Source organism: Balaenoptera acutorostrata, chromosome 5 (genome assembly GCF_949987535.1).
Source record: "Balaenoptera acutorostrata chromosome 5, mBalAcu1.1, whole genome shotgun sequence".
Taxonomy (NCBI): Eukaryota; Metazoa; Chordata; class Mammalia; order Artiodactyla; family Balaenopteridae; genus Balaenoptera; species Balaenoptera acutorostrata.
This window is the reverse complement of record NC_080068.1, coordinates 66,671,315-66,690,551: the sequence shown is the minus strand read 5'-3', so window position 1 is coordinate 66,690,551 and position 19,237 is coordinate 66,671,315. Positions and strand designations below refer to the sequence as shown.

The 19,237-nt window shown below is 41.6% G+C and overlaps 1 protein-coding gene across 1 annotated transcript in view; it reads left to right on the top strand.

The window, feature by feature from the left end:
- SPMAP2L (sperm microtubule associated protein 2 like) overlaps positions 1 to 4,172 on the top strand; it is a 69,458-nt gene extending 65,286 nt beyond the window's left edge. Inside the window, exons 7-9 of the mRNA XM_007165281.2 lie at positions 240 to 371; positions 2,247 to 2,422; positions 4,058 to 4,172. Coding sequence (XP_007165343.2) covers positions 240 to 371; positions 2,247 to 2,422; positions 4,058 to 4,172 — 423 coding nt within the window. The remainder of the gene's footprint in view (positions 1 to 239; positions 372 to 2,246; positions 2,423 to 4,057) is intronic.
- Positions 4,173 to 19,237: the final 15,065 nt, after the last annotated feature.

Below are 19,237 nucleotides of genomic sequence, written 5' to 3'. Positions count from 1 at the left end.
CCTATCGTTAGTTTAACAGTAAGTTCCAAAAAATCTGGCTTGGAATTTATACAAGCTAGTTTGAGAAGGATGGAAACTGATCTTTTCAGCTGTGATCATAGGTTACTGCAATATTCTCATCCTTTCTGCTGGATTTACTGAGAAGTCTGGTCCAGTGGTCAGATACTACTTTGTAACTTTGATTGCGATAGTGTTTATTGTTTGATGCTTACAGGTGCTGTTTTCTTTTTCTCCCCTAGACTGAAACCAAAATTGCGACGTCTGCCCTGACTGCTGTTGCAACTCCAAGAACTGTAGACCTTGCCCATCCAAGGATTAAGATAGAGGGTCTGTGCTTTGAAAGAGAAAGAAGTGAAATGCCCATCCGTCCTGTAAGCCATCACTACCTTGGCATCCTTCAGCTCACTTTCTGTTTGTTCCTAGGGTGTTGTTTTGCTTCTATAGGGTATAGACCAAAGTCACTGGAAAAGAAAACCTTGAAAGAGTGGTCTGCGGCAGGAAGGAAGACCTAGCTGCAAGATATGGAGAGAGGCTGTGGGTAGAGGGTGAAGAGCATGGACTTTGGAGTCAGTAAGAGCTGGGTTCAAATTCCTGCCTCACCACTACTAGTTCTGTGATGTTGTAATAACCTTCCTGAGCGTTATTCATTCCATAAGGATTTGAATATCTACTGTGTGCCAGGCACCGTGCCCAGTGAACAAGATGGAGGGAGACAAAATAAATAAGGAAACAGATAAGATAATGTCAGGTAGTGGTAAGTGCTATGAAGAAAATAAAATGGGAAATGAGTGACTATGGCTGGGGGTGGAGAATAAGCTTCTTTGCATATGGTAGTCAGGGAAAGCCTCTCTTAAGGAAGGGGTATTTGAGCTGAAACCTGAATAATGAGAAGGAGTCAGCTAAGTGAAGATCTGAGAAGAGAATGTTCTAGTAGAGGGAAGAGCACATGACAAAGTCCTTAAGTTGGATAGCTTTGAAGTCGGGTGGAGCAAGGTGAGCAAGGGGATTGTGAAGATAACAGTTCCCAGTTTCAGGGCTGTTATGACTTGTGATAATAGATAAGGCAGGTGCTCAGCACAGAGCCTGGCACATTCAGTGGATTGTTCGGGGGTTTTAAAAAAATCCTTTAAAAAAGTGATACCATTGCACATAATCATACTCTTAGAACCCAAACTAATCTGTATCAGTGCAATATAGAACATTTTCAGGGCTACTGAGTGGTGTTTGTTGTGGTCCTCATTCTTTTGAATAAGCACTTGAGAGAGAGAATAGTAGCTGTATGTCATCTTTCCTATTTTACCAGTAAAGCAACATAATAGAAAGGCCTCCTGGCAGATGTGGTTTCCAAAGTAAGACCAAAGGGAGTTGATGAGTCAGTCAGTCAGAATATATTTATTCAGCACCAATTATGCACCAGAGCCTAGTCTAGCTTTTGGCAAACAAGTACTTCTCTCAAGCGGCTTATATTCTGGTGGGGAGAAACAGACAGTAAACATACCAACAATGAAATAAATGAGCTAAGTCAGGTGTTGTTAAGTGCTATGAAGAAGATTAAATAAGTACTGTGGAAGAGGGTAATTAGAAAGGGTGATATATCTTGGATGATGAGGGAAGAACTACTTGAGGATGTGATGTTTGAGTCTAGAGACTTGAGTGATGAAGAGGCAGCCATGACAAGATTGAGGAAAGAGGGTTTCAAGCAGAACTAGTAAGTGCAAAGGTCCTGAGATGGAAAGAGCTGGGCCAGAGGGGCCTTGTGTGGCTAGGGTCATAGTGATTGAGGTGGGGATGGGAGGAAGGTGAGGTTGGAGGAGGGTATAGTAGGCAGATCATGTAGGACCTTCTAGGCCACAGTAAGGAGCCTCAGTGTTATTCTTAGCAAAATGGAAAGCCACTGGAAGATTTTAAACACTGGGAGTGACATGATCTGGCTTGGGCCTTGGAAAGTACTTCCCTCATGAAGTTGTTACGGTGATTGCATGGGAATGATTTAGGCAGATCACTGAGAACACTGTCTAGCTCATGGAATATACTTGTTAAAATGCTCCTTCTCTCCCTCAGTAACTGCTGTGTGAAGGCTGGGTTGTGGAGGAGTGAGAATGGAAGCAGGGAGATCAGTTAGGAGAGTCTGTTACAGTAATCCAGGAGAGAAAGGATGGTGACTCGATTAGGGCTATAGCTGAAAAGAGAGGGAGACGTGGTGAAATTTGAGGTATGTTTTTGTGTCGTTTTGTTTTCCACTATAGATATCCTGTGCTGCCTTGCTCGCCAAACCTAGCCCTCGAATACTAGCTCTAGCTAAGGCCAGGCCTCTTCATCAAGATTATTTACCTCCCCGTGATGCCTACTGGCCAGTATCTTGTGCTGCTATCCATTCCAAGATATCTCCCAGAATTCAAGAACTAGCTAATCCAAATACAAGGTATGTCAATTTAAGGCTAAGATGGGACAGGAAAGGCATGGGGTGCTAGGGACAGGGAAAAGTTGACCTATTAAGGTCAGTGAAATGAATCATAGAAATACTAAAAATTTGAAAAATCATCTTATTTGTTACATTTATTGTGACAAATCTGTGGTCTTCTTACCATAAATATAAGGCTACAGTTAAAGGGTTAGTGGACTAGTATTGAACTTTAGACCTAGGAGACAACTCTGTAATTATGGATATGGGATTATTTATCTAACATATATTGATAAGGATTATTTATCTAACATATATTGATCTAACAAGTTGCAGAACAGAAACATAATATGTTATAATTTGTGTAAGAAAAAAATACATATATGCCATATATTTGCTTACATATGCCTATACTATCTCACAGGAGTATGTAAGAAGCTAGTAACAATAGTTACTTTGGGGGCCTAGGGAGCCAGGATGGTAGGAAGACTTATTTTTCACTAAATAGGCTTTTGTATTTTTCAATGTTTTTGCATCATGTACATGTATGAACTATTTCAAATAAATCAGAAAATATATTCAATGAAGAAGAAATTGCTTCTAATTCCTGTTCATTTTTTAGACCTCTCAACTTGCCTGAACCTCAATTCATTTTGTTACCTTCAAGGGATAATACCTGATCCCCTTTTTAAAGCACCATCAAGAAAGCCTAACTGAAAAAGTTGTAGTAGTCTTGAGCTCAGGGAATAGGAAATGTGTTCTGTCTTATATAATAAAATATTTAAAAATTTTTTTTTAATTTTTATTTTTTTAAAATAAATTTATTTATTTATTTATTTTTGGCTGCGTTGGGTCTTTGTTGCTGTGCGCGGGCTTTCTCTAGCTGTGGCGAGGAGGGGCTACTCTGTTGCGGTGCGCGGGCTTCTCATTGCGGTGGCTTTTCTTGTTGCGGAGCACAGGCTCTAGGCGCGCGGGCTTCAGTAGTTGTGGCTCGCAGGCTCTAGAGTGCAGGCTCAGTAGTTGTGGTGCACGGGCTTAGTTGCTCCGCAGCATGTGGGATCTTCTGGGACCAGGGCTCGAACCCATGTCCCCTGTATTGGCAGGCAGATTCTTAACCACTGCACCACCAGGGAAGTCCCGATTTTTTTAATTTTTATAATGTATTTTTCCTTAAAAAAAAAGTTCAACATCAAATGAAATGACACTCATTCTCTGTACACTGACAAAGGAAAGTGAGGAGTAAGATCAAGTGCTCAAGAGTCTATCCCAGTAGCAAGATTATTATTTGGTGGTTAAGGTGTTAAGGATGAAAACTTCAAAAAATTGATTTCTTTAAGTTCACCAGTGGATTGTCTGGCTTGTTTTAACATCGTCAAGTTATTGAGAAATTTCCAGAATTTACTTTCTATGGAAAGAGGAAAGGCTTTGGAATCTGACACATATACAAATCTAGACTTGACCACAGGTCATTCTTACAACTTCCCTGAGCCTTCATTTCCTTATATGTATAGTGGAGGTCATGACACCTGTTTTATGTGATGCTTAAGAAAATCAAAATGAGATAATATAGTGCCTAACACATAGTGGATGCCTGAGAAATGTTAGTTCCCTTTTCTGTTCATCTTATTTTAGGTCAGATCCTTTTTTCCATTTCAGGACTCCTGTGCATATTGTATATTATGATCCGGAAGTCTTTAAAGTCAAGCCAGCTGCTTTGAAAGCACAGTGTTCTCCGAGGATCCATGAGTTGGCACAACCTGTTACGCGTTAAACACGGAAAGCCACATCAGTCAAACTCATTATGTTTCTAGAAGACATATTAGATTACTTAGTTCCCTTGTCTGGTACTGTCAGTTTATAGCCCCCACTCCCTCAAAACACACGAGACCTCTAGGGAACACCACTGCTACTGTTACCTGTAATCATGTCTTTAGCAGGTTTGGGGACTCCGGCATGCAATAAAAGAGAAGATGATAGCCTGCCTTATTATCCTTACTATCTCCTCACGTGCACCTTGGCTGTCTCGTTGCTCTGACTGACCTGAAGATATATTCTTCCTTATATTTGCCGGTTTTGCTTTTCTTTTCCCAGTGAGATCTGTGTTCCCCAGTAGCTGATCTCACCTCAGTGCCTTCTCTAATAAATCCTGAGAACTGAAATCATTCCTTGTGTTACTTTTCCATAACACTGAAATGGTGAAGCCTTTGTGGCTAAGTCAAAATGCTTTATATAATCTGTAGATGAAATTGAGGGAATAGGTTACCTTAAATGATCACATCTCCACCAACTTCTGTTCCTTCACTCATGCTCAGTGTCATTTATCATGAATGACAGAAGAAGCTAAACATCTGGTAAGCATTATAATGCTTTGTCGAATTGCGTCTGCCCAGAGTTTTTATTTCATTTGCTTTATTCTCTCCATGGATTAGTATTTTACAAAGTAAACTAACTTTTATGGCCTATCTAGATTTACATGAAAATGAACTTGTTTGAAAACCAGTTTTACAGATGAATGAGTTCTATCTCTAAGGCCTTTATGTTAAAGAGATAACTAGTGTCGGAGAGGCAATACCATACAATAGTTTTGGTTGGTTTTTGTTTTAGTATTTTTTTTTTTTTTTTAGGTAGAAAAAAAGCTAGGTGTATTGATTAAAATGAAGCTAAATTCTTTTCCTAGCTCTAATGAAAATAAACAAGTCTAGAGCTATTGAATTTGAATCCAACAAAGAGGAAGAGAGACAGTCACTTTTCATGGTCAGTGCTCTCTGAGATAGGCCCGTGGTAGATTTGTCCATCCTTGGATTGCACAGCAAGTGTATTTTTTGTACTATTGGAATAAATCACCTAAATTGCCCCAAATTGAACCTAGTATGTAAATTGATTACTGCAGGACAAAAAGTCCAACTGGAATTTGTCTGGGTCTAGAATAAATCATGAAATTTATAAAACCCAAGTACATTTCTGAGATACCTTCAACATTTGTATGTTTCAGAACATGATGAAATGTATCCATTAAAAAGTACTCTGAAGAGATGGACTTCCAGCAAGGTGGCATGGGAACTCCAGTGACCACACTCTCCAGTGAATGTTATTATTTTTTTAAATTAAAGCTTCTGGAAATGGCCCTTAGGACAAACAACAAATGAAGAAACATTTATTCAGGGATATCTATGAAAATTCAGTAAGAAAGGTGAGAGTCTGTGATATTCAAACTACATGTAAGCGGATTGTTTCTTGCCATGAATTACAGTTCTGTTTTTAAATTCCTAAATTATATTCACCTTTTGCCTGTTTCCTCCCTTTGACTTGGATACAAGGATCTTAGAGCCTAATGAATGTAATGTTCAAACATGGTGAGCCCCTCAGCCAGTAAAATTCCTAGCATCATGACTAGTCATAGCGGGAAACTAAGCAATAACAGCTGCCACCATCATCACCTCCTCCACCACCACCCCAGGAGACTGACAGCTCATCTGTGCCCCTCTTCTGCTTGGTTTCCGGTAATTTAATCTGAATTTATTTTTACTTGTTCCATGGAGTGTATATGTGTGTGCATGTTCATAAGCATGTGTGTCTGTATTTGTCTTTATTACATGTTTGCGTGTAAGTTGAAAACTTCCTAAATCCTTTAAAGAAGTGGTTAAATTAAAATTAAATAATCTTGTTGAGGAATACTACAGAGGCCTGTGATTAACTACCAAAAGTTATAATAACTTCGCTAAGAAGCTCAAATGTCTTCTCACCCCTTTTAGCTGTCGAGTGTAATAGCTGCAAATGTCCACCTTTCTGCAGCTTTTATTCCCAGACTACTGTATGAACTGCCTCTGTTAAGCCTTGGAGTGATTTTCAGCTCCCTGTTAGGAGAAAGGTGGAGAATGTTATTATTAGATTTGTGAAATTTAGGTAAGTTAAGATTGTTCATTTTGGAATATGGCATCAATGAGACTATTCATGGTCTGCCTAAACTATCGAAGGACATTTTTCAAAGCCACTAGTTCAGGAAGGCCTGAAATTTCTCAGGACAAAGGATGAAGATTAAAACTGTTTTATTCTGCCTTACCTGATAATATTCCCTTCTTCCCTCCTCTGGTTCTCGAAAACAAACAAAATGAAAGCTTAATTGAAAGTTCCCACTAGATAAGTTTAATTAAACAGCATTTTGTTATACTTGGCTATCATTGCACCCCTAACTCAAGCATCTGAATAATTATTTTCTATTTTCATAACTCAAGTATAGACTAACTTCACATTGAATTAATCATTAAAGTAAAGCTCATTAAAATGCTGATATAAAATATGTTTTGATTTCTTGAACAGTAGGAAAAATTAAATATATTCATCTAAATACTCAAAAGAGAAGGTAGTAGTAAAATTTGTATGAAGAAAGTCAACTGACCTTAAAGTGCCAAAATGAATACCTCTATTTAATAAATAACAGCATCTTTTACAGGGAGGTAAAAAGGAAAGCATTCCATTGTTAATGGGTGTTGTATTTTACTAAACTTAAATAGTGTACTAGTGAGTAATAATTGACCACTATTACTGTGGTAGTTATAATTGAAAAGTAAGGGGCTTCCCTGGTGGCTCAGTGGTTAAGAATCCACCTGCCAATGCAGGGGACACGGGTTCGAGCCCTGGTCCGGGAAGATCCCACATGCTGTGGAGCAGCTAAGCCTGTGCGCCACAACCACTGAGCCCGTGCTTTAGAGCCCGTGCTTTAGAGCCCGTGAGCCACAACTACTGAAGCCCATGTGCCACAACTACTGAAACCCACACCCCTAGAGCCCGTGTTCTGTGACAAGAGAAGCCACCACAATGAGAAGCTCACACACCCCAACGAAGAGTAGTCCCTGCTCACCAAAACCAGAGAAAAGCCTGTGCGCAGCAATGAAGACCCAACACAGCCAAAAATAAAATAAATAAAATCTATTAAAAAAAAAGAAAAGTAATATCAAAGAAATACCTCACATTTAAGTAATAACTTTAACTTCTTTAATTCCCAAATATTATTAGTTTTACCTTCAATTATACTATAAGAAGAGATAGAGAAGACATTCTACTTTGTTTAGATTTCTTACTGAAAAACAGAACTAGAAGTTATGTACCTTTATTTAACTATAAAAGTACTAAACTATGAATCATCCAGGTGTTGTTTTATTATGATTTAACCATGGATTTAATGCTTTTCTTGAACAATCAATGAAATGTTCGGTACTCTGGATTTTTATCTGAAGGACTGAAACTAAACATGTTGAACAGTCTCTCCAGATTGTTTTAAAAATTAGTAGCAATTCTGAATAGCTTCTTTTGGAACTAGGAGGAAGAATTTTATATAACTATATAGATTATATAATTATATAATTTAAAATACATATATATATTTTTACCTCAACCACTTTTTTTTTTTTTGAGGTGAAATTGGTATATGACACCATATGGTAGATTTGAACTTGAGTTTTGGAATCAGACCTGGGTTTGTATCCCACGTGGATCATTTACCAGGTATGTGATTTTGAAAAAATTCCCTAATTCCCTGTGCCTCAGTTTCTTTATGTATAAAGTGAGTTCCTGTGGCATTATTGTAAAGAGTAAATAAGAACATTATGTAATAAAGTATGAATTGGAAAAAATTGTTTAAAATTTAGCTCCTTTTGCCTTCTAAGGGGGGAGTGGCATAATTCATATCACTAGGAAAAGAAATATCTTTGTGGCTTGATTCATACATTAAATGAATGTTTGTTTGATGTCTTTGCTTTGCCAGGCACTGTGCTAGGCACTAAAGCTATCATAGTAAGCCAAACATATATGGGCTCTGCTCTCATAGGCTATTTAGCCAATTGGGAGACATGGATGTTATTCAAACATTCACAAATAAATGTAAAATACAGCAATGGCAAGTGCTATGAAGGAGAGGTTATAGTGCTATAAAATGACAGAATAGAGAACTTTGACTCCCTTGGGAAGGTGAGGGAAGGATTCTTTAATGAAAGGACATTTGGGCTGGAATCTAAAAATTAAGTAGGGTTAACTAACAAAGAAAGGACAGGAAATCAGTCCAGGTAGTGGGAAATGTGGTTAGTGGATATTTGTTGATTTGGGGGCGACCCTGCACCCATTCCTCCTCCTTCTGGTAAGAACTCCCAATTTTCTTTTGGGGATTTCTCTTCATAGATAAAGGTTTATTGAGACTTTTATTCCAGGTACCCTGGCCAAGGGATGGGCATGTGACCTGAGCCAGCTCATTGAACTGTCCTCTGGGGCTTTGGATCATGGGCAGAGTGGTGCAGAGGCAGGGGTAGTTGGAGGCGGTCGTTCCCAGTAGTGGTGCCCTGATGAGACTTCACTTTTCTCCTCCTACTTTTGTACCTGGAGCTGCCCTGGCCCCCACCACGGCCCTCCCCTGTTCATCTGACTCAGGAGCTGTGCACAGCCTTGCAGTAAATCCCCTGTGGCAGATGGGTAGAGGTGTTGGGGACTGAAAAGCCAGCGTGGCTCAGATGGGAAGAAAAAAGGGGTTGTGTGATCAGTGAGGAGGCAGAGGATGGAAGCCAGACTGTACAGGGCCCTGGAGGCCACCTTGAAGATTTTAGTCTTCCAGTGGGAGCTGTTGAAATAATTTAAGCATGAGGGTAATGTAACCATGGTTGCCTTTTGAAAACATTACTTCTACAAATAAATTGGGGAGGGGGCAGTGGAGGTAGATTGACCAAGTTAGGAGGCTACTTAGTAGATCAGATGAAAGATGAAAATAGTTTGGTGGTACCATGGTGGAGATGCAAGGAAGAGACAGGCCTTGAGAGATATTTGAGGAGGTGTATTTTCACAGGATTTGGTGATGGATTGGATGTGGGATTGGGGAGAGAAAAGCATTCAAGATAATTCCTCAATTTCTAACTTATGAAACAAGATAGTTAGTGAGGGTCTGAATATACAAGTGGACAATGGCCAGGCCACATATGACAGTAGAACTCTGACTCACTACCTCTGCAGCAACCAGGTCAGGAATCCAAACCACAGCCTCTGCAGCAATCAGCCCAGAATGGTCAGGATCTGGCCAGTGGTCCCAAATGATACCTATTTTTTGCCCCCACTTCCATCTCAGGACCAAGTAGAGAAAGCCAAATATACTCCCTAAGGCAATCGCCTAGGATGCCCTGTTTCTAGTTAGGCGGTCTCCACCTTCCCCATGCCAACAGGGTCTAACAGAGCATTCCCAAAGCCTCCGTCCCCTGCCCCCCTCCCCCCCCCCCCACTATAAAGCTGTCCCACTCCTCTGCCTTTGAGTCTCTGCCACCTGCAAGTGATGGTGGCTGACTCCCTGGCCATAGCAGGCTCTGAATAAAGAGCCTGGGTGTGTTCTCATTTGACTGATCTTTTCCGCAACAGTGAGCCCTTCACTGACGTAGGGAACACCGGGAGATGACCAGGAGAAAAGAGTGGAGAAGCATGAGTTCACTTCTGGACACTTAGATTAGAGGACACCTTTGAGACATCTAAAAGGAGATGGCAGATTCAATGCAATCCCTATCAAACTACCACTGGCATTTTTCACAGAACTAGAACAAAAAATTTCACAATTTGTATGGAAACACAAAAGACCCCGAATAGCCAAAGCAATCCGAAAAATGGAGCTGGGGGAATCAGGCTCCCTGACTTCAGACTATATTACAAAGCTACAGTAATCAAGACAGTTTGGTACTGGCACAAAAACAGAAATGTAGATCAATGGAACAGGATAGAAAGCCCAGAGATAAACCCACACACATATGGTCACCTTATCTTTGATAAAGGAGGCAAGCATATACAGTGGAGAAAAGACAGCCTCTTCAATAAGTGGTGCTGGGAAAATTGGACAGATACATGTAAAAGTATGAAATTAGAACACTCCCTGACACCATGCACAAAAATAAACTCAAAATGGATTAAAGACCTAAGTGTAAGGGCAGACACTATCAAACTCTTAGAGGAAAACATAGGCAGAACACTCTATGACATACATCACAGCAAGATTCTTTTTGACCCAGCTCCCAGAGAAATGGAAATAAGAACACAAATAAACAAATGGGACCTAATGAAACTTAAAAGCTTTTGCACAGCAAAGGAAACCATAAACAAGACCAAAAGACAACCCTCAGAATGGGAGAAAATATTTGCAAATGAAGCAACTGACAAAGGATTAATCTCCAAGATTTACAAGCAGCTCATGCAGCTCAATAACAAAAAACGAACAACCCAATCCAAAAATGGGCAGAAGACCTAAATAGACATTTCTCCAAAGAAGATATACAGATTGCCAACAGACACATGAAAGAATGCTCAACATCATTAATCATTAGAGAAATGCAAATCAAAACTACAATGAGATATCATCTCACACTGATCAGAATGGCCATCATCAAAAAATCTACAAACAATAAATGCTGGAGAGGGTGTGGAGGAGAGGGAACACTCTTGCACTGTTGGTGGGAATGTAAATTGATACAGCCACTATGGAGAACAGTATGGAGGTTCCTTAAAAAACTACAAATAGAACTACCATACGACCCAGCAATCCCACTACTGGGCATATACCCTGAGAAAACCATAGTTCAAAAAGAGTCATGTACCAAAATGTTCATTGCAGCTCTATTTACAATAGCCAGGACATGGAAGCAACCTAAATGTCCATCGACAGATGAATGGATAAAGAAGATGTGGCACATATATACAATGGAATATTACTCAGCCATAAAAAGAAATGAAATGGAGGTATTTGTAATGAGGTGGATGGACCTAGAGTCTGTCATACAGAGTGAAGTAAGTCAGAAAGAGAAAAACAAATACAGTATGCTAACACAATATATACGGAATCTAAGGAAAAAAAAAAAAAAGGCCATGAAGAACCTAGTGGCAAGACGGGAATAAAGACACAGACCTACTAGAGAATGGACTTGAGGATATGGGGAGGGGGAGGGGTGAGATGTGACAGGGTGAGAGAGTGTCATGGACATATATACACTACCAAATGTAAAATAGATAGCTAGTGGAAAGCAGCCGCATAGCACAGGGAGATCAGCTCGGTGCTTTGTGACCACCTAGAGGGGTGTGATGGGAAGGGTGGGAGGGAGGGAGATGCAAGAGGGAAGAGATATGGGAACATATTGTATGTGTATAACTGATTCACTTTGTTATAAAGCAGAAGCTAACACACCATTGTAAGGCAATTATACTTCAATAAAGATGTTTTAAAAAAATAAATAAATAAATAAAAGGAGATGGCAGCTGCAGGGCTGTATTATGACTTTCAGGGACCCTAGGCACTTTTGCTTTTCTGGGTCCTTTCTTCCTTAAAATAATATTAAAAATTATATTTTATGACTGCATTAGTATAAAGATGAACATATAAGTATTATATATTAAGACTTTTTTAAATTAAAAGTTCATCTTTTTTTCTCATATAAAAAGAACTAAAACATTTTTGTAAGCTCCAGAAAATGTTATGGTCTGTAGGCAATGGGCCCACTGTGCCCAATGGGGCAGTCGGCCAGGTTCAGGTATGCAGTCCTTACATGGGTCTGTGTTGTAGCGTCGAGACCTGAGATCTGCTGCAGGTGTACATGTGCAAGTTATCTCAGTTAGCTGTGGTTGGAGCTACGGGGTAAGAGGGAGGACTAGGAGAGGGGGAATCCTGACTTGATATTTGCTGATATTCGAGAATTGCTGTTAATTATATTTAGAAGGGTATTGGTATGGTGGTTATGCTTTTAAAAGCAGTTCTTTTAGAGATGCAAGCTGAGACAATTGTGGATAAAGTGATATCTAGAGTTTGCTTTGCAATAATCCCAACAGGGGAGTGGATGAGGGTATAGATGAAATGACTCTTGGTTGTGAGTTGGTGATTGTTGAAACTAAGTGATGGAATCCTAGGGTTCATTGTCTAGACTATTCATTCGATAGTCTCTCTTCTGTTAGATATGTTTGAAGTTTTACATAATAAAGTGCAAGGTAGGAGGGGAGCTAGGATGGACAGTTACAGGTCTCAGCAGAGGCTTGAGGGGCCTGAGCAACTCAAAACTCCCCGAACGCCGCACACCAATCAGGTCTGCTTCACTCCCACACATTTGGTGTTAGGGCTGTTTAAGGGGAGAAATCAAGGCAATCTGTCTGTAGTCCATGGCTGGGGACAGTATGGGGAAGAACTAGCACATACAAGATGGTAAGGTAGTTTATAATTTGGTGGAAATAGGATCGTGGATTTACAACCCACTAGAAATAAGGTAAAACGAGATAAACTGGTGCTCCCACCCCAAATCCAGGGGAATGGGAGGGACTCAGGACTTTCACCACACTTCTGGTTGGGGAGATATTTGAGCCAACTCTGATTAAATTTTCAAAGGTCAGGATACCTCTGTCGACCTCTAGGTTGCAAGTGCTTGACACACAAGATGTGAACAAGTGGGAACAGAGAAGGTGTTAAAGACTTGTTTGTTAACCTGGATTTGGTTGAAGGAAGAAAAATTGGAGCATAAATATTACATGGCTTCCTGCAGTCTAGGAGAGAGGGGGTGAAGGCAATTCCGTTTCTGGTTCAAGGTGGTTGGTCTGGAATGAGGCCTTACCAAGTATTAGCTGTGCAACCTTTTACAAATTACTTAACTTCTCAATGAAAAAGGGCTAATAGTGTTTGCTGTTGAGATTTGGAAGTTTCCAATAAATTATACCCATCCTTTCCCTGCCTGAGTTCAGAAACAATTGAGAAACCCAGGCAGATGGAGTTCAAAACAACTCATTTACAATTGGTAAAGCTGTTTGGAGAAGGTGACTTTGGTGGACCAATTGGACTTCTAATATCCCCCTCCTCCTGAACTGAACTGAGCCTCTGGCTGAACTCACCAGGCACACCTGCCCCCGGAGCAGGCTGAACACACTCTGCTTATGGCTCTAAGATCTCAAGGAGGAAGAAATGCACTCCTTCTCCTAGATTCGCCAGCGGAGGAGTCACTGCTCCCACGGGAAGGAGGAAATAGGGGTGGGTGAGGGCAAAAACCAGGAAGTTCTTCTCTGGGGAATTCTCCCTCTCCACATGGAAACGGGAGCACCGGGAGATAAATGTTCATCTCTAACACCTACCTCACTGGGTTCTTGTGAAGTATTGTACTTAGCACAGTATCCAGTACATGGTAAGTAGGTTTTGTTTCCTTAGTCATTAGTATTAGTGGATATTAAGATGCTTCTCACATCTTTTTGGATAATGGAGTTTACTTCCTCTGGTGGTACCCATTGTAGTCCCAGTGAAAACACAATCCTCCTATCAAGAAGTGGAGTCCACTTCCCCATGCCTTGAGTCTGGGGTGCCTGTGACTTGCTTAGACCAACAGAAGGTGGCAGAAGTGACATTGTATGACTTCCAAGTCCAGGCCCCAAGCAGCCTTGCCTTCTTGGAACGCTGCTCCAGAGCTGCATGGAAAGAAACCCAGCCTCCCTGAGAGACCTCATAGCAAGACAAGTCCAGACCTCCCCTCTGAGCCCGGTGGCCAGCACGCCCTCTGCTGAATGCGTCCTGTGAGTGAGCCAGCAGGACCAGCAGAAGTACTGCCCGGCCAACCCACAGAAAGGTCAGGAAAGAAAATGATTGTTTTAAGCTCCTGTGTTGGGTTGGTTTGTTATTCAGCGGTATGGAACTGAAACAGTTAGTAAGCTGGTGGAGCAAGAGACTGAAGCCATGGGTGGTAGGGAGGGCAGCAAGGGGTTCGGACTGCAGCCAGCTGATTTGCATAGGTTTGTGAGCAAGTACTTGGTTAGGGTCTGCTAAAGGAGCAGGCACACACTTCTCCCTCAATTAGCTGTTTTAAGTGCCTTTATCAACTTGTGTGAACTAACCTACAGCAGACCTGAACTTAAGTGACCCCTGATTGGCCAGTAAGAAACTGCATGAATTGAGGTAGAGGAGTGGGCTGGTCATTAACAAAGCCGAGCCTCCCACCTTACCTAACTCTCCCCTCCTCCTTCAGAGGGCTTTGCTTCCTGAGGACCTATCTGAGGAGGTCCTGGCCTATGACCACCCTTAGCAACATAGCACAGGCAGTAAGGAGAGGGAGGCATGCATTCTTTCACAGTTTGTGTTGGTTTTTCTTCTCAGTCTGGGAGGTGCTGCCAGGTGGGAAAACTTCCCCACCCTTAGCAGCATGCATCTGCCTGCCTGCCTGCTCTCTGTTGCCAGGGCGTGGTCTGTTGAGACTTCCAGGATGTTGGGCATCCTAGGCTGGATTGCAAGACAGGGCAGGCAGAAGGCTGGAGACAGAGAAAGGGGGCTGGGGGAGCAGGGGAGCAGAAAGAAGCAGCTGGTCTTCAGTGTGAAGTGGGGAGCAAATTCACCCCGGGATACCAGGGACACGATGGCAGTGGGCGGGCAGCTGCTCTGTGAACAGGGAGAGGGTGATTGAGGCTTGGGCAGATGGACATCAGAGGAAAGCAGTAACAGACCCCAGGTAATACACCGTGTTTTCTGTAATGATCTAAGCAGGCAGGAGTGCCCTGGGGCTTGGATAGTTTAAAAGCACCACATTCCTGGCTTCAGCAAAGCTTAAAGCATGGCCTAGGTCAGGGAGGCATTTTAAGTTCTGGCTTCTCTGGGATTTTTAAGTGACCCATGATTGTCTAGCAAGAAGCTGCATGAATTGAGGCGGAGGAGTGCATTGCTCGCTGACAGAGCCGAGCCTCCCACCTTACCTAACTTCCCCCTCCTCCTCCCAGAGGGTTTTGCAACTAAGGACCTATCTTAGGAGGTCCTGGCCTATGACCACCCTTGACAGCAGAGACATAGCACAGGCAGTAAGGAGAGAGAGCCTGAAGGCACACGTTCTTTCACAGTTTGTGTTGATTTTTCTTGGTTGATCGCTGGTAGAGAAAGAATAAGTGACTGTATTATATGATCTCATATAATACAGGGAGGCAGTGTAGATACGGCTGGGAATGTGCTTTCTGGAATCAGAATGGCAGGATTTGAACCCTGGACCCACCACTTACTAGCTCTGTGTCTTTGGATAAATTAACTAACTCCTCTGGGCCTCAATTTCCTCACTTGCAAAATGGAGCTAAGAATAGTGCTGTCAAATGCTGCTCCCCAAAGCACCACCAAAGAGCTTGTGGACAAAGCAAAGCTGAGTTTATAACTCAGTGAGATAAGGAAGATCCCTACCTGAACAGAGTTTTAGCAGCATCTAGTAAAGAGAGGGCAGTGGTGGGGTATTTATAGGTTTGGGGCTTGTTTAGGATTGAGCAAAGGCTTGACAGACACAGCAGGGTGACGGTTTCCAAAGGAGTCTTTGAGAATTGATGAATTCAAAGTATTCAGTGGAATACTTTCATGACAATAACAAAAGTTGTGTGTAACTTCATCTTCCTGGGCAAGAGTTTCCAAAAACCTATTACTGAAGGCAGTGGGTAAAAGTCATGCTAATAATGTAGACAGTGATCTGTGTAGGCACAGATGGTTTAGGTTCAAGTTCTCCCAATTTACCTCCAGCATTGCTGTGAGGATTAAATGAGACAATGGATGAAGTGCTCTAAGTATAGTCATAGCACTTGATAAATATTCAGTGATTATTGCCATTAGTAGCATCATTTTCCAGTCCAGCCCCCATTTCTCCTGCCAGTTTGCTAGTGCATAAAATTCCACCTCCAGAATTGTTTTCTCATAACCTAAGGCTTTATCCCTTTTTAAAATGCAAACACGAGCAGAATGGGTGCCTCACTAAACCTAATCAGGCATTTACACCTCAGCATAGAGGAGTTTATAAAATCCTAAACAGGAAGACTGGAAGCTTAGAATATAAGCTTTACTAACCCCTTAGGAGAAATGGCCCCATACATCCTTAAGCTGTTCTTGAGGAGCCTTGCACATGCCCAATTACATGCAAGACTAAGGACAGTAACACTAGGTCCAGAACATCTGAATTTTCCCCTTTCAATCTGGTGTCAGGCTGCTCCAATCTAGTAAGATACTCTTACCTCCTTGGCATCTGTGCTTGCCCAGGGTTCTCCAGAGAGACAGAACCAGTAGGGGATTTTCTTCTTTCCTCCCTCCCTCCCTCCCTCCCTCCCTTCCTTCCTTCCTTCCTTCCTTCCTCTCTCACTTTTTGTCTCTCTTCTTTCTTTTCTTTCATCCTATCTATCTAAATGGGGTTTATTATGAGGAATCGGCTCACAAGATTATGGAGGCTGAGAAAGACCCATGATCTGCCGTCTGCAAGCTGGAGACCCAGCAAAGCCAGTGGTGTAATTCATTTGGAGTCTGAAGGCCTGAGACCCAGGGGAGCTGATGATATAAATCCCAGTCTGGGGGCTTGACATGATGAGATGAGATGTCCGAGCTCTAGCAATGAGGTAAGAAAAAAAGAAGGAAATTCCACCTGTTTCTGCTTTTTGTTCTATTCAGGTCCCCAGTGGATTGGGTGAAGCACATCCACATGGAGGAGGGCCATCTACTGAGTCCACCAATTCAAATGGTTAATCTCATCTGAAAACATCCTCGCAGACACACCCAGAAATAATGTTTAGTCTGGACACCCCATGGCCAGTCAAGTTGGTATATAAAACTAACGATCACCCAGTCATAGAGAGGAGGTGGGGATTTGCAGGTGGAAGAGGGATGCATCATTATCTCTAGAGAAGGAATAAGGTATGTTTTTGAAATCACACACTACCAGTGAAGCTCCTTAGGTTAGGGAGTTAGTAAGCTGTCTCACTTTACCCAGAGTGCCTACACTCAGTCATCTCTTCTGCAGGTTTCCACATCGTGCCAACAGGCTCTAGACCTGGGGAGCTTAGCCCTGGCTATACCTTAGAGTCAACAGGGCAGCTTAAGAAAATACCTAAACCAGGTCTGCCCATGCAAACCCTGACCATCCAACACTCAAGCAACTGAACCAAAATGTTAAGGTGAGGCCCAGGCACTACTCTTTTTCAAAAGTTGCCCAGGTGATGCTGATACACAGCTTGAAGAAGCACTGCTCCAGATCAGTGCTATTCAAACTTTAGCTGCACAAGAGTCACTCAGAGGACTTGTTCAAACACAGATTTTGGGGTTTCACCCCCCCAGAGATTCTGATTCAGTAGGTCTGGGTTAGGGCTTGAAAATCAGTACTTCTAAGATGCTCCCAGGTGATGTTGATGCTATGTATTAGTTTTCGGAGGGCTGCCATAACAAAGGACCACAGGCTGGGTGGCTTAAACAACAGAAATTTATTTTCTCACAATTCTGGTGTCTAGAAGTCCAAGATCAAGGTTTCAGCAAGGTTGGTTTCTTCTGGGTGTGTGGACCCCACCACTTTGAGTAGCAAGGCTCTAGATTCCGCAGATCAAAGAAACAGTATGGGTTCACCAGTTAAGAGTCATTTATAAGAAATATGATCCCTAATGGAATGGCTTCTTTTTTATATTCCTTTGATATTAATGAGATCTCTGAATTCTCTTTGCCCTTCCCTCTAGAGTGAAGTGAGCAAAGGGTAGAGCGGTAGACAGAGAGGTCTGAGGTCAGAGAAATAGCCAGGAACCAGGACTTTGTAGACTATTATGAGGTCTTTTCACAGAAGAAGGAGATGAGGGTTCTCCATATTGTGACCTTCTGCTGAATATTCCAAGCTGCGGGAGATCTTCATATATTAAGATCTTCCTTTACCATCCTTCGTCAGCCAACTGAGATGTTCCACGGCAAGGTATCTGTATTTTCCTTTGCCCATTTCCCTGTTTTAGTTTAAAATAGGTTAACATTTTAAAAAATTTGTTTTATTGTGGTAAGAATACTTAACATGAGATCTACCCTCTTAACAAATTTTATATGTACAATACCTCATTGTTGACTACAGGTACAATGTTGTACACCAAGTCTCCAGAGCTTATTCATCTTGTTGGACTGAAAATTTATGTCTGTTGATTAGCAACTCCCCATTTCCCCCTCCCCCTAACACCTAACACCAACGGTCTACTCTTTAATTCCATGAATTTGCCTGTTTTAGATACCCCATATAAGTGGAATTATGCAGAATTTTCTTTCTGTAACTGGCTTATTTCACCTAGCATAATGTCCTCAAGGTTCCTCCATGTTATTGCATATTGCAGGATTTCCTTTTTCTTTTTTAAAGCTGAAGAGTATTCCATTGTATGAATATACTACATTTTCTTTATCTATTTATCTGTTGATGGACATTTAAGTTTTTTCCATATGTTGGCTATATGACAGGCAACAAAAGCAAAAATAAACAAGTGGAACGACCTCAACCTCAAATGCCTCTGCACAATAAAGGAAACAATCGTCTGAGTGAAAAGGCAATCTAGAGAATGAGTGGGAGAAAATATTTGTAAGCCATGTATCTGAAAAGGGGTTAATCTGATAAGGGGTTAATCTCTAAAATATGTAAAAAAAAACTCCTACAACTCCATTGTAAAAAAAAAAAAAAAGCTAGTCTACATAGGTTTGATACACATGGAGTGGCTCTTGTAGAATAAAATCATAGGCAGCTCTAGCACGCACTGCAGAGTCACAGCGAAGGCCGGCTGGCTGGGATTCTGCAGCATCTACATTTACCTAAATGAATGTAAGAAGTTAGCTGAAAAACTGCTGTTTCAAAGCCTCTCCCTGGGCCTTTCTGCAGCAGCGAGTTGTTAAGTCCTGCATGGGAAATGGCAGACCACAGCTACAGCCTGCCTGCAATTTACGCAAAGTAACTTCTCAAGGAAAATAAAGTCATAGCCTGAGAATCAGACTGATTCTTGCACAGCCAGGATGAAACCTCTTTAAATTAGTTGCTGTTGTCCAGCTCCTTGGAAGTTTTTCATGTTGAAAAAAAGAAAATACTT